The sequence below is a fragment of the Cyprinus carpio genome, chromosome A23 (genome assembly GCF_018340385.1).
Source record: "Cyprinus carpio isolate SPL01 chromosome A23, ASM1834038v1, whole genome shotgun sequence".
Classification (NCBI taxonomy): Eukaryota; Metazoa; Chordata; class Actinopteri; order Cypriniformes; family Cyprinidae; genus Cyprinus; species Cyprinus carpio.
Genome location: NC_056594.1, coordinates 11,754,157 through 11,779,905, shown reverse-complemented (window position 1 = coordinate 11,779,905; position 25,749 = coordinate 11,754,157). Strand labels below are relative to the sequence as shown.

General features: G+C 36.0%; 1 protein-coding gene across 1 annotated transcript; it reads left to right on the top strand.

Moving 5' to 3' along the window:
* Positions 1 to 227: 227 nt before the first annotated feature.
* On the top strand, positions 228 to 25,047 carry LOC109061706 (nucleolar complex protein 2 homolog). Its single transcript, XM_042713160.1, has 19 exons — positions 228 to 380; positions 1,623 to 1,751; positions 1,909 to 2,104; positions 2,238 to 2,354; positions 5,311 to 5,425; positions 5,516 to 5,609; positions 5,689 to 5,767; positions 5,858 to 5,968; positions 6,075 to 6,188; positions 6,889 to 7,077; positions 7,430 to 7,569; positions 8,349 to 8,460; positions 12,199 to 12,312; positions 13,897 to 13,998; positions 14,609 to 14,752; positions 18,872 to 18,985; positions 19,861 to 19,990; positions 24,445 to 24,540; positions 24,712 to 25,047. Exons 1-19 carry the CDS (start codon positions 331 to 333, stop codon positions 24,840 to 24,842), a joined length of 2,277 nt encoding a protein of 758 aa, XP_042569094.1. The 5' UTR covers positions 228 to 330; the 3' UTR covers positions 24,843 to 25,047.
* The last annotated feature ends 702 nt before the right edge of the window (positions 25,048 to 25,749 follow it).

Sequence of the window (25,749 nt, the reverse complement as noted above, 5' to 3'; positions counted from 1 at the left end):
CGAGTATGTGTGCCTTGTCTACCAGCCTCTGTGGCTGTAAATCTGTATCGGTGGATTTCAGGTATTTGGTGGGTTATTTTATCTATTTTTATATTGTCAGTGGCTGGAAACATTCCACTATGGAAAAATAAATAAATAATAAAAAATAAAAAATCCACCCTGATTGTATCACCCACACGTAGAGGCAAATAATCTGTTTATAATAATAATACGAAAAACATAAGCAAGAAAAAACAGAGATAAAATGACATTTAGTTTTCGAGTTTTGTTCTCTAAGGTTAAACAAGAGATCAACTCATCTGAGCTCTCGAAAGCGGTGCATTGTGGGTAATGCGTCCCTGTGCACGTTTCTTATCCAGCATGGCAGGGAAAAACAAGAGGTATGTTCAATTCTTAGCTATTTAACCTCGCATACATAATCTTATATTAGTGCTTGAGTCAGAGAACATTGAACTTAACTGTCGGCCGAGTTGTCAGAGCTCAGTTTACTTCAGAAGATTCTTGTCTGATTATATGTTTGAAGATAGCTAGCTGCTTTTAGCAACTGATGAACTAAAACTTCAGGAAGATCAGCATATATTTAACATTTATGGGGAGAACATGATCGTCTTGACAGTAAATTTATAGTAGTTAAGTCTGAACATATTTTTGAATTTTCCACCACAGTCAGCTCCAAAATGAGTTTTGCAAAAGTTATTTTGTGGTGTACTAAAGCTACATGTGCTTATTAAGAGATGGATGAATATTATGCTAATCTTCAGAAAATAAACTTTTGCTTTTGTAACTTCAGTATTCAGTAACTTTCTAAATGTAATATCCAAATCACATTTTTACATGTTCACTTTACAGTGGAAGGAAAGTTGTCTAAATATGCTTCTAAACATTTTTTTTTTTTGCTAGTAAAAAAATCACTACGCATTAAAAAGTAACAGCACTTTTGATAAATATTACAATTATGTTGAAGATTGAAGACATGTCAGTTATCTAGAACGGGGGTTTCATTCTTTTTAAATGCCATGGATGGACCCCCAAATGTGATCATTTTGGTGCTAGGGACCCCCTTCGTAAAATTTAAAAGGCAGCTATATATGTTGATGTATAAAGGCCACATTAATAAGAAGAAAAATCTGTATTATTTGGGAAATATTTAGTTTCTATTACATTACATCATTTTTTTTTTTTTAACTCACTGTAAGTGCTGTGATGTTAGATGTGTTATTTAAATGAAATATTTTAATCAATACATATATCATATTAATTATTTTATTTTAATAAATTTTATATATTTATATTAATCTATTTTTGTTTTAATCAAATTTAGCTATTTTAATTGTTTTTATTATTTTTTTTTTCTCTCTCTCTTAACTTTTCCACAGACCCACTAGCACTTGGGGTCGCCCTTGGGGTCCCCGGACCCAAGTTTGAAAACCCCTGATCTAGAATAAAATACTCAAGTACATTTGCTTTATGTAAAAGGGTGCTTTGTAAAGCATTAATGTACAAATACATCTAAACAAAACAAGCTAACTGAACAACATAACAACAAACAAAAGACGCACAAGGGACACAACTAGCTGAACATACTGAATGCTTTAGTGATGTTGCCATCTATGTTTGTGCAGGAAATTAGAGGATCTCAGCGTGGATGAGTTCATGTTATCTGGGTTTGATTCCCATGAGGAAGATGCTTGTGAGGATGAGGAATCAACACAACAGAAAGGGAAGATGAAGAAACCTGCACCTCAGAAGACGTAAGTGTGGCCTTCACATTTTAATGGTAATCTAGTGTCCCGTTTTTATTCCCATTCTCTGCCACATTCTACAAATGTTTGCTGAGTATATGCTATTGTTAGCACTGGAGGAAGCTAGTGAGATAACATGTTGTTTTAATGATCAACTGTGTCACAGGTCTGACAAAAAGCAGGGCAAGGCATCTGAGCACAAGGACCAGCTATCAGCCCTCAAGAGCAATGACCCAGATTTCTATGAGTTCTTACAACAAAATGACCAGAAGCTCCTGAATTTTGATGACTCTGATAGCCTTGAAGATGAAGATGAGGATGAAGAGGAGAGGATGTACCACAGACTCCCTTCTCAACTGGAGGTCGGTCGTTTGGTTCTTCCTATGCAACAAATTATTAATTACTTTTAATGCTATAAATCAGAAGTTAACAATTTGCGGGAATGTGTGTGTTTTCCTTGGAGTATGAAAAATCACGGTTGTTATTTGACACTAGGAAGCTGATGATGATGAGGAGGAGGAGGAGGAATCAGAAAAAAAGGATGCAAAAAAATCTAAAGAAGCTACCAAAGTCACTGAAGCAATGATTGAGAACTGGAGAGCTGGACTCACGGTAACATGTCTATCTTATCTTTTATTTAGTATGTTAAGTTTTTTTTTGTTAGTCTTTTTGTTAGGAACTTCCAGATGATCAGTGTAAGCTCTCATTCACAGGGTGTCCGCGGGTCCTTAAAAAGTCTTAAAATGTCTTAAATTCGTATTTGATGGGTCTTAAATATTTTTGGTCACATTACCGCTAATATATTAAGTCTGATGGACCTAATGACGGTTTACAATCATTGGACAGACCGAAGATTTTTTCTTCCCCCGGCGGTAAATTACTACGTCATCAGAGAATTGCTGTAAATAGCAGAATACAGAATACAAGTTCGCGCTGAGGCTCACTCTGTTTGTCTGTTTGTCTCTTTGTGAGAGACTTCAGAACAAATGAGCTTGACGGCACACATAAAACTCAGAAGGAAACACACTGAGGTAAAAATTAAAATTGTTTAGTTTATTCATAACATGATATAGTTAAGTAATACCAGGACAAGTGAGCTATTTAGCTCAATATTCGTATAGTGTGCTTGCGCATTTACACTGCATGATTACCATATACAGTACAAATGTAATATTGATTTTTTTAATTTTTTTTTTTACAACAGTTCAATAAACTAGAGGTTTTATTAAGAGACTTATGTTTTAGACACCATATCGCCTATTTATGCTCTATTTCGCCAACAAAATAATTCCAAACAAATCCACAGCGCTGTTTTGCATCTTTGAGAAAACATTTACAGTAAAGTGTCTGATGCTTAGCAGCCACAAGGGGGCCTTTTTTACAGGTTCAATCGCAATGACTCACTTATTAACAGTGACTTTCTGCCAGCTGCTGGCGGTTTTAATTTCACATTTAAAGTATCTTTTCATTTTTTTATTATTATTTCAAATATCAGTATTCAACGTTTTATGTTTAATATATCAGATTATTTATGCATTTGCAGGTTAAATGCATACATGTTTTGCATTAAACAGTATGTAAATACTTCTAAATGCCACTTCAGGTGCAGCTTATGTCTGGATTTTAAAGAGGAATTTTGTTGATACTGATTTCATTTGCTTAATAACACCCAAATGTCTTATTATTCTAATTCACTGATTAAATGTAAGATTTTGACTCAAAAGATAATGCACAGTTATGGAAAAAAAAAATGGCTTTATAAAGGTAAAATGCCCATAAATGGCAAAAATCAATTTAAACTTATTAGAAAAGATTAATTTCTATTTGACCACCACACAGAATATGAAGAATATCAAAAACTTTAGGAGTCAGCTGTCCATGAAAGTCCTTAAGATACCAGCGTGATAGCATACTCAATCAGTTGAATGAATGATTCAGTGACTCACTCATTAAGTGACTTACCGCCTGCACTTACTGGTAGTTTAGTTGAGAAGTATGTTGGAAAGTATGCATTTTTCCCCTCAACCTTTCTTATTTGTATATTCATAAATGCATTTAAAACATTAATCTAATAACATTATTTATTGCAGTTGTAGTTATTGTTATTTGCAGTGTAAATTATTTAATCTGCCTTGTAGCAGCCCTATAGTGTATACTGAATTTATTGATAAATTGTAATAATTTGACATGAAATATGATGCATACATCTAAAAAGGTTAAACATAGGCCTTTGTACAGGTAAATAAAAAATATGCAGATTTAAGTTGAAAGCTGATAGAACAGAACACTGATGAAAATTTTGCTTCAGAATAAATTGTTTACTCCACCAAAAATCTCAGTAATGCAGTTATTTTGCAGGGATATTTTGTATGGAATATTGTCTGCTGACATTAAAAGTTTACTGTGTATTGTAGTAATAAATATAATTTATTACAGCAATGATATTTTGTTTTCTTTTTAATTTAAACACATTAAATATTACATATGAATGTAATACAAATGTGTATTTACTTTACAGGTTTAGGTCTTAAATTTCATATAAGGTGGTATTAAAAAGGTCTTAAAAAGTCTTAAATTTAACTGGTTCATGTCTGTAGAAACCCTGCATTCACTGTCAAAGAAGCAGTGGATGACCAATGTGTTTTTTCCCCCTTTTCTTTCAAGCTGTTATATATATATTTTTTTGTTTGTTTGTTTGATTTATAGTAATTGAGACATCCTGAATTTAATTACACTGAAAAACCCTGAAATGTAAATTTTCCATTGAAATGGATAGCTGTAGATTTTGAAACTGACACTTCTGACGATGTCTGGTGAAGAAACACCAATCAGTGAAATGAATGTTGGGGAAAACGAGTAGGGACCCCACATCACTACGGTTTAAAAGTTTGGGGTCATTTTTTTTTTTTTTTTTTTTTTTTTTGCAAGGATGCATTAAATTGATAAAAAAAAATTACAGTAATTTCTAATATTAAAAAGTCTTCTGTTTCAAATAAATGCTTTCTATTCATCAAAGAATCCTACAAAAATAGAACCACTAAAATTTTAAGAAGTACAGCTGTTTTCAACAGTGATAAGAAATGTTACCTGAGCAGCAAATCTGTATATTAGAATGATTTCCGAAGGATCATGTGACACTAAAGACTGGAATAATGGCTGCTGAAAAATTCAGCTTTAACTTCATAGGAATACATTTCATTTTAAAATATATTAAAATAATATAATTAACTTATAATTAATAAGTATTATAATATTTCATATTTATTTCCGATCAAATAGATGCAGCCTTGGTGAGCATAGTTTCAACATTAAAAAATAAAAAAAAACTCTTGATTTTTTACATATATATATATATATATATATATATATATAATATATATATATATATATATATATATATATATATATATATATAATGTGTATATATATGTATGTGTATGTATATATATGTATTCTTTTTTTCTTTTTTCAAATCAAGGTTTGTAATGTAATCTGGGAGCTGGTTGGTTTGATTCATGGTTTAGAACTCTTTATTGAATCTTTATTTTTTAAATGTTTTTCTTTGCAGAAAGAGCCCACGGCAAAATTGATACGGGACATCACACAAGCCTTTAAGGCTGCCGTGGCTACAACGAAGGGTGACTCTGAGGAGCTGTGTCGATATACTATCTCAGACAGCGCGGGTAACTAACCGGCTAATTTCAGACACTTGCCTACAGAACCGAATGTATTTAATGTGCTCACTGCCAGCCTCTACCTGTTTCCCATTACAGTGTTCAATTCCCTTGTCCTGTTCTGCATAAAGGACATGCATGCAGCTCTGAGCAAAATGCTGAAGCTGAAAGCTCCAGAGCAAGGCCAGAAAAAGTAACAACTCTGTTCCTCCTGCTGTAGAGATTTCTTTTTAGATTTCTTCAGGTAACATTGTGTAAATCTGTATTTTCAGATTAATACTTCCATCTTCAAGTCCCAGGTGGCAGAAAAATCAGATTGATATTAAGATGTATGTTGCTGGTGTTGTTCAGGTAGATTTTTCCCCACATCTTTGTCAGTTATTTTTAGCTGGTTCTTGAATCCCAGTGCTAAAGTGTGATGCATTTGTTTTCTCTCCTCAGCTCCTCTCCAGTTTAACGCAGGCCACAGTCATAGCTGCAGTTCTCCGTCATGCCAACCAGATGGTGCCATACTACCTGTGTCTACCAAAACAGTGCAGGCACTTGCTCAAAGTAAGCACTGCAAATCAAAGACACTGACTCAGACAGAAATGGTGCTCAGTGAACTGAGATGGATGTTTTAATCGGCATCTGTGGTGTTTTTTGTTTGTGACACTAGAGTCTGATCAAACACTGGAGCACAGGAGAGGAGACTGTGAGGGTCCTTGCCTTCCTGGCTCTCAACAAAATCTGCCGACACAAACAGGAAATCTACTTAAACTCTGTTCTTAAGGCAAGTTGGGTTTTACAACATAACATAAGTTTATTTCCCATGTGATGAGATTTTCTTTTGCACTAAATGTTCCTGACAGCCGTGTGCATTACAGTGGTACTGTCATATGTTGCTTGTTTTCTCAAATAACATAAGGCAGCTAGAGAATACGAGCTGACTAAAATTATTGCGCATATAGTGAAAATTGAGTTAAATATTGCAACTGATGCTATGCGGTTAAATTATTGACTGATCGCTACAAAAATGTGTTTTTTTGTAAAATGTTTTTAATTATGCTAACCAAGGCTGCATTTATTCTGTCAAAAATACAGTAAAAGCAGTAATATTGGCAAATATTTTTACAAATTAAATTAATTATTTTCTATTTATTTCTGTGATGCAAAGCTGAATTTTCAGCAGTCATTACTTCAGTCTTCAGTGTCACATGATCCTTCAGAAATCATTCTAATATGCTGATTTGGTGCTCAAGAAACATTTATCGTTACTGTTGAAAACAGCTGTTTAATATTTTGTGAAACCAATTATACTTTTTTTTAGGCTTCTTTGATTAATATAAAGTTTAAAAGAAATGTCTTTACTGTTACTTTAAATATATTTCACATGTCCTTGCTGAATACATTTTTTTTTCGTAATGACAAATAAATTGTGAAGATATTCATTATACATGGTTCATTATTAACAGCGAGTTTTCTGTTTGCAGCAAATGTACATCGCTTATGTAAAGAACTGCAAGTTCACATCTCCCAACACTCTTCCGATGATTAATTTCATGCAGCGGACTCTCGCTGAGATGTACTCACTGGACACACAGGTGTCCTACCAGCATGCCTTTATTTACATCCGCCAGCTAGCCATCCATCTCAGGAACGCCATAAATTTGAAGAAGAAGGTAGTTTGAACTCTTAACATGTGTTCTTTTGTGTTGAATAAATGACTGTTTAAGTTAACATGAAAATAAAGTTGACCATATTTATTTTCTTAATCCTGATCTTATTGGGAATGATTTGTCTGTGCTTGTTATTCCAAAGAAAATTCTTCACTGTTAAAATTGATGTTTAGGTATTGTTGTAGCAAACTCCTAATCACCCACTTTACACAATCCAATCATTTCTTGATTAATAAAACTGAGTCCAGCTTTACGTATATTTGAATATACTCTATCACTAAGAAATATGTCCAGTATATTTGGTGCAGATGTCAGCTTATCTTGATCACTATTTTTCTGTTTTGTGCATCCTCAGGAGACATATCAGTCTGTGTATAACTGGCAGTATGTGCACTGTCTGTATCTGTGGTGTCGGGTATTGAGCACCATTTACCCCAGTGAGGTTTTGGAGCCATTGCTCTACCCATTGTGTCAAGTCATCATCGGCTGCATCAAGTATGTATGACTGTTTGGTTGTTTGTTTGTTGTTGATGTTTTTTTGCCTACTGCTTTATTTGCTCCGCATCTTTAAAGAGATATTTCACCCACTTTGAGTATAGTCTGAGTCAAATGGGCCAGTGTGGTGCTTTTTTTTTAAAAAATTGACAGTGTCAGAAACAAAATCATTAACATAGGACTGCATGATTAATCAAAATAAAATCGAAATTGTTTTATAGCTTAGAGTGATTATTAAATATATATGCACTGCATGTTTTCGAGTGAAGGTTTTAAACTAAAATTATTTTAGTTTTCTGGAATACTCTAATTTACAGTGAATATTTTAATAGTTATGTTTATTTCAATTTTTGTAGTTTTTAATTGTTTATTTAGTAGTAATAATAATTATTAGTTTTATTTTAGTAATTATTATTTTATAGGTAGATTGGTAGATAATCAAAAAATGTATGCTAAATTGTGCAGCCTTACAAACAAGCACACCAAACCGTTTTTTTTATTTATTTGTGGTTAACTGTAAATACTATTAAGAGTTCCTGCATTGACAGTGCTTTTACCAGCAGGTGGCGCCATTAACCACATTTAATTTTACAATCCTCAGTGTGTCGATTTGAGCTAAGAACTTCAGCTCTGAATACTATATTACATTTCTGCCTGCCGATATTAAAAAATTATGTTAAAAATCCACATTACTTTGTTCACTTACAGAAACTACATTTTCAGTTGAACTCTATCAAGTCATTAATGGCTCCATTATGTGTTTATGTGTGTATTTGTAGGCTTGTGCCCATCTCCCGCTATTACCCTCTGCGACTGCATTGTGTCAGAGCGATCACCCTGCTGTCAGCCAACACCAAGACATACGTGCCCGCCCTGCCCTTCCTGCTAGAGGTGAGACTTGCAGATCATGCCATCATCAACTGTTCTGATGTCTCCCCGCATCTCCCAGGCTGCCTTGAATAAACAGGTTCCTGTGTGGGTGGACGTGGTTTGGGCATGAGTACTGAACCCACGGCATTTGTCATCACTGTCGTCCTGCTTTTTTACAGTTAACCATAAAAAGACTTCATGCTCTGACCTTTCTTCACATCTGACGTACAATTACAAGAATTCTTCCTATGAAGAATCTACCATCTAAAGGGTCAGTTTGTGAGGTCAATTAGTTTATCTTTTTTACTTTAATATATGTTGTTGGTTTTGTTAGTAAATTAATTTAGAGATGCAGGGGTTTAGCATGCTAACAGCGTGCTGTGCTTGAGCATGCTGCTAGACTGTGAGCGCTGTAAATGGAAAGATGTCGCCTGTCATCATCCCTTCAACTCCACTACCATCAAAGTAGTTTTTTTGTAACAAATACACCATTTTAAATACATTAATATATTTTAAGGTAATTTCATTTTCCATCTTATTCACTTGCATTTACTTAAGCAGTGCTGTTATAAAACATTAACCAACAGCCAAATACAGTAGTGTTCAAAAGTCAAAAGATTTTTTTTCTACTTAAATTTTAGAAACCTTTCTTTAGCAAGGACTCTGTCAGCAAAACTGAAAGTAAACCCATTCATAATGTTACAAAAGATTTCTATTTTAATTAAATGCTGTTGTTTTATTTGTGGGTAAAATTTATAATGATTTCCACAAAAATATTGAGCAGCACAACTGTTTTCAACATTTGTAATAAGAAATGTTTCTTGAGCAGCAAATCAGCATATTAATCAAATCAGCATATTAGAATGATTTCTGAAGATCCCGAAGACTGGAGTAAAGGTGTTTTAGATTGATTTTTGAATATCATGAGGAATGTTTTTTGGGTGGTGAATATTCATATATTATAATAATAATATATATTATTGTTTTAATATAATGTTATTGTTTTACTGTATTTTTAATCAAATAAATGCTGTTTTCGTGAGCATAAAATACTACTTTCAAAAACAAACAAAAAAAAAAAAAATAGTAAGCTAAATGGAAACTCGCATTTAACCACTTTTCAGAAATCTAATTTATTACTAATGGATAAAACCTCAAGCTTGTAAATCTGTCTGATTACAGAACTATAGTGAGTTGTTAATGGAAATCAGAAATGATATGGTTTATGGAACACAAGAAAAGACGCTCCCTAATATCACATCAGTTTGGGATCTGGTGGAGCCTATAATACAGATAAGTCGTTCAAAAAAACCCACCAACTAGTCACTATTGGAAAATTAAAAACCAATAAATAAGCTACCTAAATAGTCGACAAGCTTTGAATTAAAGACTAAAAGATAAAAGACACCAGAGATCAGAGTTTGTGGTCTGCATGAATGCACATCCTAATGTGTGCGAACGCTGTGCGTCTTCATTTTTGGGAGAAGTAGAGGTCACAAACTGTCAACATTTTCCACAGTGTGAGGCGGGTGACAAAACATGTGTGTTTGTGTGTGGTTGGCGTGGGCCCCTGTGGTGACAGCTGTTGTGAGAATAGAAGCGTGGAGGCGACAGCAGCCGAGACCAACGGATGGGGGGGGTTGGGTCACTGCTTGGCTGCGATCTCCCACCAGTCCTGACCATACTGCGATAAAGCCTGGGGGGAAGAGCGTACGTGTGTGTCCGTATGTGTGTGTGTGTGTGAGGGAGGTCTGTGGTTCTCACTCAGCTCTCAAATGTGTTGCGCAGACCACATCCTCAGTCAGTGTGGCGACTCCCACCGACCCCCTTCTAGCTCCCTGTGTTTATTTGTGATGCAGTCCACTTCCTGTTTTCGCGCTCATGTTAAAAAGTAGGCGTGCTGCGAAGTGGAGTACAGCATGGCTCTCTTTATTTTTCTCTTTTCCCGCTCTTTCTTCCTCTCTCTCTTTATCTGTGCTCTATGGTTTCAAGCTTCCTGTTTCAGTAGCCTCTGAGCGTATCAGGTTGGGACCATGTGCCACCACTTCCTCCTGTGTCCCGCAGGCCGACACCACATCCGTTGTTTGTACAGGCCGGCCGTCCATGAGCACACACACACACACACACACCTCACTGGTTCTATATGACCTCGTCAAGCACTTTCAACTGCTCTTAAATGCGGAAGCACAGAGAGAGTTATGGGAGAAGTCACAGCCCTGTACCAAAGTATGCTGGCTGACTGTTTGTTGAAGGGAAGTCGTGGCCTAATGGTTAGAGATTGACTCCTAACCCTAAGGTTGTAGGTCAAGAGCCGACAATATCACGACTGAGGTGCCCTTGAGCAAGGCACCGAACCCCCAACTGCTCCCCGGGCGCCACAGCATAAATGGCTGCCCACTGTTCCAGGTGTGTGTTCACGGTGTGTGTGTGTGTTCACTGCTGAGTGTGTGCACTTTGGATGGGTTAAATGCAGAGCACAAATTCTGAGTATGGGTCACCATACTTGGCTGTATGTCACGTCACTTTTTCACTTTTTCAGTTATTAGTTATGGAGAAAGTATGGTGAAAGTATTATTTCTAATTTGTTGCCTGCAAAAATGTGGATTATGAGAAATTATTTTATATTATATAAAAACCACCCAGTTACATTTACCGCCCTGCAGATTTTTGATCACATTGTTTTGCGCTACCAGATTGAATAAATTAATAAAATAAAATGAATAATATAAAAATCTGATTCATTTTAATGAATCACTTCACTCCTGTTCAAAAGTTTCAGTTCTCTTATGCTCACCAAGGCTGCATTTATTTAATTAAAAATACAGTAAAAACAGAAATATTGTGAGATACTGTTACAATTTAAAATGAACTGTTTTCTATTTCGGTGTATTTAAAACTGTAACTGATTTCTGTGATGCAAAGCTGATTTTCAGCAGCCGTCACTCCATCTTCAGTGTCACATGATCCTTCTGAAATCATTCTGATTTGGTGCATAAGAAACATTTCTTATAATTATCAGTGTTGCTTAACTTTTTCAGGAAGTTCAAGAGAACAGCATTTGTTTGAAATAGAATTTTTTGTAACATTATAAATTGTTTTACTGCATTTTTGATCAATTTAAAGCATCATTGCTGAATAAAAGTAATTAAAAACTTCTTTTGTAATTTCTATGGTACTGTAAATCCAAAATAATAAGCAAAGAGACAGTAAAATGAAACAAAAGACAACCCCTTAAATGCCTTTGATAAAGGACTGGATAATAATTGTCCTTCCTCCAGACCACAGGAGTGTAAATTAAAAAATTGGGGGGCAGTTGTGGCCTAATGGTTAGAGAGACTTATTTCTAACCAATAGGTTGCGGGTTTGAGTCTCGGTACCAACAGGTATTGTAGGTGGGGGGAGTGAATGTACAGCGCTCTCTTCCATCCTCAATACCACTTCTGTAGATCAGTTAATGAAGAAGTAGGCAATCTCTATGTGTTAGAATCGATGCACTTATCAATGGTTGCAAAAGGGTTTAACTACTTGAGTAACTTGTTGCATGGAAAGTTTCAGAAAAGCTTCCCCAACACTCATCTGTACACCTGATTTTGATTGTATACTTTAAGTTACTATAAGTCCTTGAGTCATTCTCTGGTTTGTGTTTGTCTGAATAATCAGTGGGCTACTGCTGTAGTCTTGTCTTATTTGTGTGTTTCTGTGCACGTATGTCTATGATGCAGTGCTCTGATGTATCTGTTTGTTCACTCTGCTCCTCAGATCCTCCAGCGGGAAGACTTCAATAAGAAACCAGGTCGCATGAGTATAAAGCCCATCAATTTTGCAGTGATCCTCAAACTCAGCAAGACCAATCTTCAAGAGAAGGCTTATAAGGTGACACATCCTATACTTCTTTGAGTTTCAGACCTTCATAAATTCTTCATGTTCTTTCAGTTTATGACTACGTATGTATACTAAGCCTGTCAGAATTAATGTCTTACCATATGTAGTTAATTGAAAACTGTTTAATGTGTACAATACTTTAAAGGGGACTTTAATAGTATACCCAAAAATCTTTTTTTTTTTCAGTATTCTTTGATGAATAGAATTTAAAAAAATGTTTTTACAGTCATTTTTGATCCATTTAATGAGTCTTTCTGAATAAAATATAATTTCTTAAAAAAATTTTACTGACCCCAAAATTTGAATGGTATTTGTTTATCCAAAATAATGAGCAAAGAGTCATATTAAAATGAAACAAAAGACAATCACTTGCATCAGATAAAGCACTGGATAAAGATGGCCCCTCCTCCTGGGCCAGGAGCCTGTCATATCTTCATGCTGACTGGCTGTAACTGGATTGAGGTTAGGAGATGAAAGCCCGAACACGCTGCTACACAGGCTAAAGCGCCGCGCGCCGTGTCGCTGCCAAGAGGATTGCCACACAAGCTGCAGGGATTATCCTGCTCTCCTGGTTGGCACGGGGAAGCTTTCCAGTATGTTCACCCAGGCCAAGTCACCTCAGCCACAGGCCCCCCGAGACGCCGCTCCACCCTTGCTGTCTGGGATCTCTGTCTGACTTACTAAATCTTAAATATTTCCTGTAAGGGCAGTTACGACCAGGGTTTCCCCTTTTCCATAGCGGAGGAATGTGTTTGCAAAGGCTGTGGCTGTGAATTTTAGGTAGGGCAGAGGATTTAGGTCCGATCCCAGCTATAAACCGGGTCAGGATTAGTGTGAATGCTTGTATGCCAGGTGTTAGAGATGTAGAGATGTGAAAACTCTGTGGGGGGCAGGGCTGCCATCTCTGTTTTTGGCTGTTTTTTCCATGTGTGTTACCTCAGGTACAGGTGTTTTTTTTAATAGACGTAGTGTTTCTGAGACTGGATTTTGATTTAGATTTTTGTTTTAGACTGACACAAAAGTTTGAGCAATAAGCAATAAACTCTGCCTCCCTTCTGTAAATGTCACCATGTCTCCAACTTACACTACCGTTCAAAAGTTTTTTTTTTATATATATAGAAACTAATACTTTTATGAAGAAAGTGTGCATTAAATTGTTCAAAAGTAACTGTAAAGACATTCAATAAACAATCTTATAAACAATATATTTAAATTTTAGATAAATGCTTTTGAAAACAAACATTTTAAACATTCATAATAAGAAGAAATGTTCCTTGAGCAGTAAATCAGCATATTAGAATGATTTCTGAAGGATCATGTGACACTGAAGACTGGAGTAAACAGTGTTTTCAGAATGCTGTCATGCAAAGCGCTGCTGACAACGTGAGCGTAACGGTCAAAGACATCAGCACAAAAATTCTGTGTTTTAATTGCAGTTCCCTGAATGATGCATTCACATGTCTGGTTTTATGGTGTAGAAATTTAAAGCTAACTCTATGTTCACATAGTTGGTTTCTTGGTTGAGAATACATCCTGTGTGTTGACTTGTGAATGTTTGTGTTTTCACTGTTTCAGGATGGTCTAGTGGAGCAGTTGTATGACCTCATTCTGGAGTACTTCCACACACAGGCCTGCTCCATTGGCTTTCCTGAGCTAGCTTTGCCCACCATCGTTCAGGTATTGTTCTCACTCAATCTGGACTAAGCTTTCACTTATTCACATTCCTTCCTAACATTTACCACATCGCCAGCAGCTCATATTAAGTGAAAGTTATGGAGCATGCTCAATGGTTATATTTAATGGCTCCTTTAAGTCCTTACACCTCAACATAAACATCCCGACACTTACTCTTGCAACATAGCACACACATACACCGCAGTGTACACACTAACACAGCACACAAACACACTGACTGTAGGAAAAAAGCTAGCTTCTTTCACCATCACTTCTTTCAGCCCTCTCTCACAGATATACACTCTGGCCACATCCTCTGTTCTGGCCAAAACCGAGCTCTCATCACTGCTGTTTACAAATCTAGTTTTGAATATTTATTCTTTTTGCCCTCTCAGATGTATTTATAATATCCACTCCTGTTTCTTTCGTACTTTTCACTGGCAGAATAAAAAAAAAAAACTGGAAATTGAATCTGGACAGAGTTTTTAGAGATATATTAATGTTAATCTTTCAGGATAGTTAGAAATTTTTCATGCATAATTTTTGTGATGTTTTATGTTTGAATGTTCCACTAATGTCTCTCATGCATGCACACTCATGTTGGTCTCCTCAGCTGAAAGCGTTCTTGAAGGAATGCAAAGTGGCCAATTACTGCAAGCAGATGCGCCAGCTGCTGGAGAAGATACAGGAGAACTGCAGCTACATCACGGGACGAAGGCAGAAAGCTGCTTTTGGCGTGGCTGACGTCACAGCTGTGGTGAGTACATTTTTTTTTTTACCAGGAATGGACCGAACTGTTGTTGAAGTCAATATTAAATTAAATGATCTCATAATCTTTTAGCAAAATATAGTCCTTGAATCAAAAAGCCACAAAGATGGGGAACAATAATATTAAACATTAATATAAAAGTTCAACAAAAAACGGTAAAATCCTGTTAGATGCAACATGCAGTCAAGACCCGCCTTGCATTATTTTTTACAATGTTTTTTCACTTGAAAATTCCTCATCACTGTAGATGAGTAAAATGCCATTCCCACCTAAATTTTATAATTCATGATATTAAATATCAGTTAAATATTTTGTTATATTTGTAAAAAAAAAAAAAAAAAAAAAAAAAAAATATATATATATATATATATATATATATATATATCTATATATATGCATTTATTTATAAATGTTGTAAAATGTTTCATATTTAATAAAACCAATACAATTAATTCATACTTTCCATTTAAGTATTTAAAATAGTTAAAAGTATTATTTACATTTATTTCTGCATTTGTACTTTTTGTACATTCTGTGCAGCAGTTATTTTAATATCACCGAAATGTCATTATACTTTTTAATATCTTTAATTTGTTTTTATTTTGATGTTTTCTGTTTTAATTTTTAGTTAAAATTTTAGTAACTTTGTTTTTGTGTTTTATTTTTATGAAAATCTACGTAGTTTTTTTTTATTTTTATTTCAGTTTAAGTCATTTTAGTACATCAAGATAAAATAAATGTACTTGAGAAATGTTGTAAATGAAAATTAGATTTCTTTTTCAATTTTACTTGTTAAATTTTATTTCATGTCATGTATATTTTATTTCAAGTGACAAAATTTGTTTTATGGTTTTAGATTTAGTTAACTATAATAACCCTGCTGTGCAGCATTAAACAATCTTTGCACACATTGTACATCTTTATGTATTTTTGTTTAACTGCAATACCGCATGTGTTGCTATCTATAAATTAGGAATTAAAAACATACACTGTAGCTCTTATAGTGTGTGTTTATTTGTAACTCCTGTCTGAGTACACCTGATGTGTTATCTGCTTTAGCGTTTATTGAAAGAGTTTTAACATTTTTATCCATTTGTTTTCATTAATTCCATCAACCCAAGGATGTTTTTTTTTCTTCCCTCTGAGTTTTTTTTCAATTACACGGTGACCATAACAGCACTTCTAGTCAGACATTTGTGAGCTTTGGGACCAGACATGGCAGTCAGATGTTTATTTTAGCTGTAAAAGCAGACTGTTCTCCCTGCAGTTCCTCCTCTTTCCACCCACCTCAAACACCACCCTGCCTTCCGGCCCCTCGCAGGTGACTGCTGGTTACCCACAGTCTTCATCTGTGTTTGCGTGTTCAGAGCCCTGCGTGTTTACGTGTGAACACATCTGAATGCGTGTTGCTCAGGTCAGTTGAAAACAGCATGGAGCCTAGTTGACCACACCACCTGCAGGTCAGGAAGTGCAGTCACAGGTCTTCAGACAGACACACACGACTACTGTGGCATGGAATGCTATTACGGCCGTGGCATGAGAGCAGATGAAAGTAAAGGGCCGAAAGCTTTCTGATGCCATTTCTCTCAGTGAGAGACTCAGAGGAGGATGAGCAGACATTAAGTGCTTTGTCTGCGTGTGTCTGGTAATGTCAACTCAGTAGCAGACTGGATTGAATCAGACTTTGTGTTTGTAGTTACTGAAAATTTCAATGTTTTTTGTCTGCGTGTTTTTTTTTTTGTTAGTTTTGTTGGTGTCTGGATTTATTGTTTTTTTTTTCTTGATTAATTATGTTTTTTGGATTTTAAATATGAATTATTATATAAATATTTAATTGTTTAATAAATAATGCATTAATTTTATAATTTTTTTTTCATTATTGCTTAAAAACAATGGTAACTAACAATAATTGTTTAATAATAATAATAATAATTATTATTATTATTATTATTATTATTATTGTTGCTGTTGTTGTCATCACCCATTTCAAGATTCTAGAATTCAGAAAACGTAGTCTACAGAAAGTGAACTGTGTCGCATGTTTTCTATATAAATCAGATATCAGTCTCTTTTTGGCAAAATAACAGTTTAAAAATATATATATATATTAGTTAAAACTATAATATTCATTTTTCTTTATAATTCTGCTTAGTTGTTGATCATATTGTAGTGCACATTTATAATTCATTTTCTTTTTTACTTTATTTAATGGTAATTTTTGTCTTCATAGCAGTTTCAGTTAACAGTAATAACCATGGTGCTGACTGGGATGATAATGACGAGGTTGGTGGGAAGAAAAAATAAGGGAACTGCAGGGGTGAAGGTTGTGAGAGAAGGTGAGAAGTTGCTTCCTCTCTGGGGTGAGATCTCGGCTCCATTCATCTCCATCTCCACTCTCATTTGTCATCCCTGCCGACACACAGCCCGTTCATCTCTCCTCCCCGCCCCTCGCCGTCTCTGGACTGACTCGTGCTTCTGATTAATATTTAAGGCCATTTAAGACTGAAATGAAGGAGGGGTGGAAGGATCTGTGTGTCTCCTCTGTGTAATGTTAAGCCGTAGGGAGAGATGCAGCAGGGCAGAGCATGCAGACAGCATGGCACCACGCCGGGGTGCGTCTGTCGCTGGGCTCCGGCCAGCGGGAAAGATGTCCTTTAGTAACGAGGGTGGCTTGGCAAACTTCTCACCCAGCACTGCCGCCAGCACAGCTGCATAAAGCCGCATCCTCCATGGATCAGTCCGACAAACAAATATCTGTCTCTATGGGTCTTACCTGTGCCTCCATCAACTCTAATACTACCACACTTCACACAGAGGTTAAATATCTACATACCTTTCTACCTAGTGTTATTTTTTGATCAGTTTTTTGAATTAGCTTTTTAATTTTTAGTGATTTAAATTTTTTATTTTACATATTTCTACATTTATTTTTATTTCCAATTAGTTTTATTTGAGTTAATGTATTACTTAAACTTATTTCAGTTAGTTGCAAAGCCTATATTTCTAATTTTCATTTAGTTTGTTTTATTTTAAAAATGTTTTTTAATAGTTTTAGTCTTTCTTACTTTGTCTCTCTTTTTCTCTCATAATATATTTGTACTTATATTTACATACATTTATTTTACCCTTACATAGGTTAAATAATAAGTGTCACACTATATGGCCCGTTATTTTATTTATTATTTGTTAATTATTTATAATTATTATATTGGTTGTAAGAAAGAATCTCCACTTGTAAAGTTAAAATTCTGTGTCACCTGCTTGATCACCAAAGGTTAATGTGTTGGGAACGTGTACTGACCGTTGCGATGGCTTAAATGTTGCATCTTTCTTACGGTTCATTTTAGCCTTTGAACAGTAGTGAAAGAAGTGATCGCATTAGGATTTCCTTCCAGAATGTGCACAGCAGTAGTTGAACAGATGCTTTAAAGGATGAATCCCCCAGTTTGGCGGGAAGCTCATCCTCGCTGGTCATGTACACATCTGTTAGCTTTGTTTGGGTCTGTTGCAGCAAGGAAGGAGCATATTGCACCATTTTCTAGCTTTGATCGTTTTCACTATGCTACAAACCACTACAAATTGTTATAAATAAGTTTAGCTAACTGTAGACTGAAGTTGAGATTTATTATGGTCTATTGAATTTGGAGGTCAACTAATCTCATTTTACCTGATCAATATCATCCACAAAGACCTTTAAGGAAAGGCTGGCAGGGATTCACTCTCTTACACCCTCCCCTGCCCCTTTTTCCTTCTGTTAGGTACTTATTTTTGCTGTTTCAGGAGAAAAGGTGTGCACCAAGGGTCACTTCTTGGTCCAATGCTATTGGCCTGATACTTCATTAATACACTTATGAGTATAGTGATAGATCCTACAGTCTTTCTGTTTACTGAGATGTTTCAGACCTGCTCTGTTTTTTTGGGGGGGGTTATTGATCCCACAATAACAGAGCAGGCCTGTGTGTACTCATCATGTCTAACAACTGTACTTTTTGAGTAAATTTATGGCTTTATTTTGTTGAGAATGTGTATTGAGATCCCTTTTGTTTAGCTCTCCTATGGGTGAGCATGCAGTAACATTCATTGTGTGTTTATTTTGGTTGTTTACAGGCAGCTTGGGAGAAGCAGGTAGCAGTGGAAGGCACTCCACTCACTAAATATTACAGTCAGTGGAAGAAACTTCGCGAAAAGGAGATTCAGCTGGAGATCTCTGGGAAAGAAAGGGTAAAAAATGCCAAAACCACAGCCATGATCACTATTAGACCCAAATAATCCCAACCACACCTTTCAGAGGAAGCTGAATTTAGACATGTTTTACCAGTGACAGCGTCATTACAACTCTATAGTTTGATTTTCAGAAAGAATTTCAGTATTTGAAATGCCAGTCTTATATGAAATGCACAGATGTGATCCTCTTTGTGAAAACTGTAGTGCTGGTTCTGTGAAAGCACCTACTGTGTGTGTTCGTGTATGTGTGGAGCTGGAGCTGGAGCGTGTCCATGGGGAGATAATGGAGATGACACCAGGCGGAGTGTTGGCGTCTAGGAAGCGGCAGATTGGCGGAGGCGGCGGCAGGGCTAGTGCTACAGGAAGAGTATTATAGCGCTCAGGGCTGCGTCCCAGGCTTTGATCCACTGAGTCCCCACGCTCAGATCTGATTACCACTGCCTCCCTCCTGCTTCTACTGCCTCTGCCACTTCTTCCATCAACACACACACATACTTATGTCCCATTATGTTTTTAGTGGAGAATAACATAACTTTATAATATTAATTTGAATCCTTTGTAGTATTAAGATGTATGTAGATAATCGAGGTTGAATACTCAGTCTCAACAGTCACTCATTTTGACATCTGATGTTAATGAGATGGAAGGAAACTCGCAGAATAGCTCATTGTACATCAACTAGAAAAAAAAAAGCACTTCCACTCAACCCAATTTAGTCTAAAACTAAATCTGAAACAAATAAGAGAAGCATTTCATCAGCATTATATTCTCATTAATGTTGTCTGGAGTGTTTTGTTCATGTTTCTGCTGGTTTTGATTAATGACAATATTTAAAGATCTTTTTTTTTCTTTCTCATCGCTTTTTAATTTAGATGGAGGACTTGAATCTCCCTGAGATCAAACGCAAGAAGGCTGAAGAGAAGAAAGCCAACAAGAAGGAATTCAAGGGTCTTTTTGAGTCAGATAGTGATGACGATGATGACGACCTGTTCAAATCCAAAGGTAAGGCTTCATGTTAAGATATATTACCCTGTTCCTGTATTGCAACTAATGTATAAACCACATGACTATCTAAAGTACTTGTTAAACATCCAACGGGAAAGATTTCTAGAGTTTTGTTTTCCTGTAATGCCTTTCTTTGTCACTGGGAGGCTGTAGTCCATTGCGTTGCGCTGTCAGAAGATTCTCATCTCAGAGATGAGTTCTGAAACACAAAGTATAAACCCAACAGATCTATTGAAGTGCAACTTTATTTTAGCTCTGTTTTATTGTAATGCTCACAATATAGGAAGGATATGCGAATAGTTCACCCATATTTTGTTGGAAATTTTCCCTCCAAGCTGTAGAGGAGTTTTTTTCTTCATCGAACAGATTTGGCAATATGTAGCATTACATCACTTGCTCACCAGTGGATCCTCTGCAGTGAATGGGTGCCGTCAGAGAGTCCAAACAGCTGATAAAATCATCACAATAATCCACATGACACCAGTTAACTCCTTGTAAAGTGAAAACTTTAGTGTTTGTAAGAAACAAATCTGCCATTAAGACATTTTAACTTTAAGCTATCGCTTATGGCCAAAACATGAATCCATAATAATGTTTCCTCCAGTGAAAAAGTCTGTCACCTGTTGTCTTCTCACATCAAAGTCCAAAGACATATTTGTTTAGAACTGGTTTGGCTTGTAAGTGGAGCTTGTTCTTTGCATTTTTCTCTCCTGATTCAGACAAGAGGACTTCTTCACTGGAGAAAACTATATTATGGACAAAGGACAAAGTTTTAGCCGAAAGCAACAGTTTGAAGTTAAAAACATCTTAATTTGTTTATTGACTAATTACAAACATGCAGCTTGTGAATTACTTCAATTACTTATGGATTATTGTGACATTTTTATCAGCTGTTTGAACTCATTCTGACGGCACCCATTCACTGCAGAGGATCCATTGATGAGCAAGTAATGTAATAGTGAACTTCTCCAAATTTGTTCTGATGAAAAAAAACTCATTTACATATTGTGTGCCTTAAGGCAGGTAAATTTTAAGCACATTTAAAGGGACTTTATAGTAAAAGTGGTCTTTATATGACAGGATTAGATGGGAGGGGCTGAAAAATAAGAGAGCTTGATGAAATCAGCTGAAGGGAAAGTTTTTTTTTTTTTTTTTTTTTTTTTTTTTGTGGAGCAAAGTTATAATTTTAATGAAGGATTGTATATAAAGATAAATATTCTTTATATATTCCAATAATATGTGCAGATTTTTTTGATTTCATGTTGGCTTTGAAAATTTTTAATTAAAAAATCTTTGGTGTTGATATTGAACATAATTTAAAAACACTTAACGATTATATAAATGTTAACACAAAAACTAAAAAATGCACAAAATAAATCCATTTCATTGAGTCCATAATATCCAGTATCCCTCGCTTGTTTTCTCTCACACACACACTCTCTCTCTCTCTCTCTCTCTCTCTCTCTCTCTCTCTCTCTCTCTCTCTCTCTCTCTCTCTCTGTGAATGAATCTCAGTGGAGGGCAGGTCAGCTGTCAGACGTGCACTTGCCTCTCCTCTTTAACTCTATATCTGGAGTTGTGTGCTGGGTCATATGTCGGACACATGCCACACTCTCCCACTCCTCCCGCCCATGAGCCGACAGGCCGACAGCCACAGAAAAAGTCCCATAGAGGTGGGAGGCGAGAGGAAGGGCTTTGTATTTTTTTTTTTTTTTTACATCTGGTGCTCATTGTGTGGAGTCCCTACCTCTCTCTCATTGTGTCTCTCGCTCTCTTTTACTCTGTTCTCTCTTACAGGAAGCTTTTTTTTTGCATACTTGGATCCCAGTGGGGGTTTGTAATTCAAAACATTTGCTTGGAAAGATGTTAGTGGCCGCTCCTTCACCACACGGCTTAACTGGCCCCATACCTCCAGCGCTTAGACCTGAAGAACACAGTCACATGACCTCTAATATATTAATTTGTGGTCTCGGTTGCATATTGTCAAACAAAAAGCACTTGTTTGTTGTTGATTTGTTGTTCTGTTTTACTCCTTTACCAAACCAACAAATCATTTCACTTTTCGACACTTTTGATTAAGACATTTTCACTCCTGCAGTTGGTTTTATGGCAGACACATGGCAGAGATTTAGTATAAGCGGCTGGTGTGACCGCAAGAGTCATCGCTGTAGTGAGAGAGGATAGGAAAGGACGAGGGTGGAAGTGGAAGGCAGAGACTATTATTAATAAATTCATTGTACATTACATGGCATACAAAAATTTACTTGTCCATACCCTGGATGCTGGGCTGTTACAGGATCTGACTGTAATGTGCTGGAGTTTGTTTGGAGTTTGAGGAAGGTTAACTTAGTCAACTTAATTGCTGATGGGCAGTATAATACAAATATAAATACAATTTAGCTAGCTTAACGTGCACAATATTTGATTTAACATGAAAACAGAGAATGCCCATTATATTTTAGAAATATATATTTTTATAGTAGTAATATCCCTTTTTTATTAATATTATTATTATTATTATTATTATTATTAATATAGAAACCCTTTTGCACATTTAATTTCACTAATTAAAAAATCTAAATTTTTTAACAAATTGAAACTTTTGGTCAGGGCACATTAAATTGATCAAAAGTACAGTAAAAAAAAATAATGTCACAAAAATTATATCTATTTTATATTAAAATACATTATTTTAAAGTTATAAGTTCATTAAAAAAAAATTCACAATATTACTGTTTTAACTATCTTTGATCAAATAACTGCAATTCTTTCAAAAACATTTAAAAATCTTATTAACCCCAATCATTGATTATTTTTCTGTAATTCCATACACTTTTAAAAACTAATAGTTCATTCATCCTCCTCAGTAGGAAAGAGAGAAACAGATTGCAAACAGTTCATTTTTTTTTTATTCAAATCATAATTTATTCAGTTCATAATTTGTATTCAAACTCAAGCTCCAATAAACTCAAATTGCCCAATATTGTCCAATTAATGTGCTGTATCCATTGCTGTCACTATTTTGAGGTAGTCTGATGACTTTTCCCAACTTCTAGTTTGTTTGTCTCTGAAGTTTTGCTGTGCTTCACTACCTGCTGGGTTGGTCTGCTTTTGGCCCATTAATATTCTTGAGTCGTGTTTATTTTGTTGTCGCTGCAGTGTGCCAGATCGTTTGATGCTTTCAACACTCTCAAAGACTTGGCTTGAGGTTTCTCCATCATAAAGTGGAGATTTTGTAAACACCCTCATCTTCAGTGTTTCTGTGTCAAGGCTGTATTAAGTGCTCAGAGCAACATGTAGATTGTGTCTTTGATTTTTTCCCCCTCTTACATTTTCAATGTATTGATCAGCCCACAGGCAGTCGTTAAAGTCTTTGCCTCGTGCTCCTGGTGGACTTTCTGTACCCTCTCTGAACTCTCCGGTCAGCCAGTCGCTGGTTATATTAAGATGCATGAGGCAAGGTGTGTGCCTGGTGTTAAGTTCGGCTCCCCCCTCTGGCTGGCTCCAGTGTGTGCTGGGTAATTAGGGTGGAGGGTGTCTGGCTGGGGAGGTGTCTGTGCTGCCATCCACCTCCCAGGCAGCATCTAATTAAATCCCACTTCAAAGCTCAGGGATTTCAAACCCGTCCTCTTCAGAGAGCACGAGACACTCCCACACACACCTCTGGATTAGGAAGGCTAAATTGCCGCCAGAAGCTAGCCTCTATTTTTGTCATGTAAATAGTAACCTATGCGTGAGCAGCATGGGTAGGTCAGCTGTGGCGTAGTCGAGTCTCAAGACAAATGCTTCCACTAGAATCATTCAAGCTCTTTCTGTTGAGTGTGTTTAATGGGAATTCATGTGCACAGATGGTCTCAAAAATGTTAACTGTTATATTATAAAACTTAGTATTCACTTACAGAGTGAGAAGAGGAATTTTTGATGCCAGTGAAAAAAAGAAATTTCAGAGGCAGAGGAATTTTTGATGCCAGTGAAAAAAAGAAATTTCAGAGGCAGAAATTATTTTTTTCACTGAAACAATAAGATTTAGTTTTAGTCAAAAATCCTTTTTTTCAGAAGATTTTTGATTGTAAAACTTCTGGTACATCACTAATTTTGAAGATTTAAGGTTTTGAAGACAAACATATTTCTTTTGAGTAACATTTAAAGTAAATGTTTTGGTCGTTTAAAACAATTTCAGATTTTTGATTTTTTTTTCTTTTTTTTTTTTTTTTTGTCAATTGTCCATTTTTGCACACCACTAATTTTGAAGGTTTAAAGTTATGAAGACTAACTTTATTTAACGCACCAATGAATAAAGAAAGGTCAGTTTCAATTTTTATGTTGACATTAAAATGCAAATTTAATCGATATGTTCACCTTTCCTCTGTATCTGTAAGATCACTTGTAAGGGCATTTGGATAAATGCAAATGAATGTTGTTCTGAAGACATTATCTGATTGTCTTTACAGAAGAACAGGGTGGCTCTGATGAGGATGAAGGGCTTGAGGACCTCTCAGACCTAAGCGATGAAGAGGATGTAGATGACTCTGAGGAGGATGATTCAGGTGATTATATGTTTCTGTAATGAGCTAGGATTGTCTTTGTAGGGATAGATATTAATTATGTTGCATGTCTGAGGAATCTCCTCTGTTTGTTTTCATCATAATTTTGCTCATATTTTTCAATCATCTTAACTGTATGTAGCATACTTTTGCCCATTTTTGTCATTGTCTCAGATGGTGACCAGAAGAAGCCCTCGTCTTCTAAAGGCAAAACACCAAAGAAGATGTTGAGCACAGAGCTAAAGGTGGTGGCTGAAGGAGATGAGGATATGGTTGAGGACCTGGAGCTCTCTGATCAGGACTAAAGTCACCAGAGTAAAGTTACATCAGAGGGACTTTCCTATTTCACATCCAAACATGATTTATACTGTTATTAAAGTAAAGCTCACCAAGAAATGATGAGCCATGTACAGCCCCTGTTGTAGTAACTATATTTCTTTTTTTGCACCATTGTATTTTATAAAGTCAAATCTCAAATTAATCACCTTATTAAAAACTCTGAAATCTGAACTTTGTTTTAAAACTAAAGACCATCTTTTTCACCTCAGTATTTGATGTTGCATTGTTGTGCCGAGGGCACTGCTTGTGTGAATGGGTGGCCAGAGGCAGGAGGTGGAAGCACGGGGTCGGCACTGAGCGCCAGGCTGCCAAACCCTCGTATCATCCACTGCCAGGCTGTGCTGCCCAGGTGGGAAGAGAGGAAGAGAGGAAAACAGAGAGCAGCCTGTTCTCTCGCCAAAACATCTCTCCCCCTCAGTGCTTTCACGTCACTTTCTGAAACCGCCTGGCTTTTTCTAAATGTTTTAAAGCAGCGTTTAAGCTGCCAGAACTCCACACGGCTCTAGTGGTGCTGTAGGAAATTGGTTAAGAAAGACTTCTCTACTAGAATAGTCAAAAAATGAAAATTGTACTTAATCAAAAACATTTTTGACTCATTTCAATTGAGTTGTTTCATCGAGTTCACAAGTCTGAATGATTTGTTTAGGAATTAGACTGATCTCGTTCTCGAGTTCAACTGACTGATACAGTTCACTGGAGAGGAAGACTATGCCCAGACGATGACTAATTTAGGTCTGTCTCAAACCTAACATAAGACGTCAGAAGAAGTCTTTGAATCTAGCACACATATGAACAACATTTATAGTGTTGCTGGATCCTTTTTAAAGTCCTCATTCACTGTAATTGTGCTGGACATGGTTTTCCATGCATTGC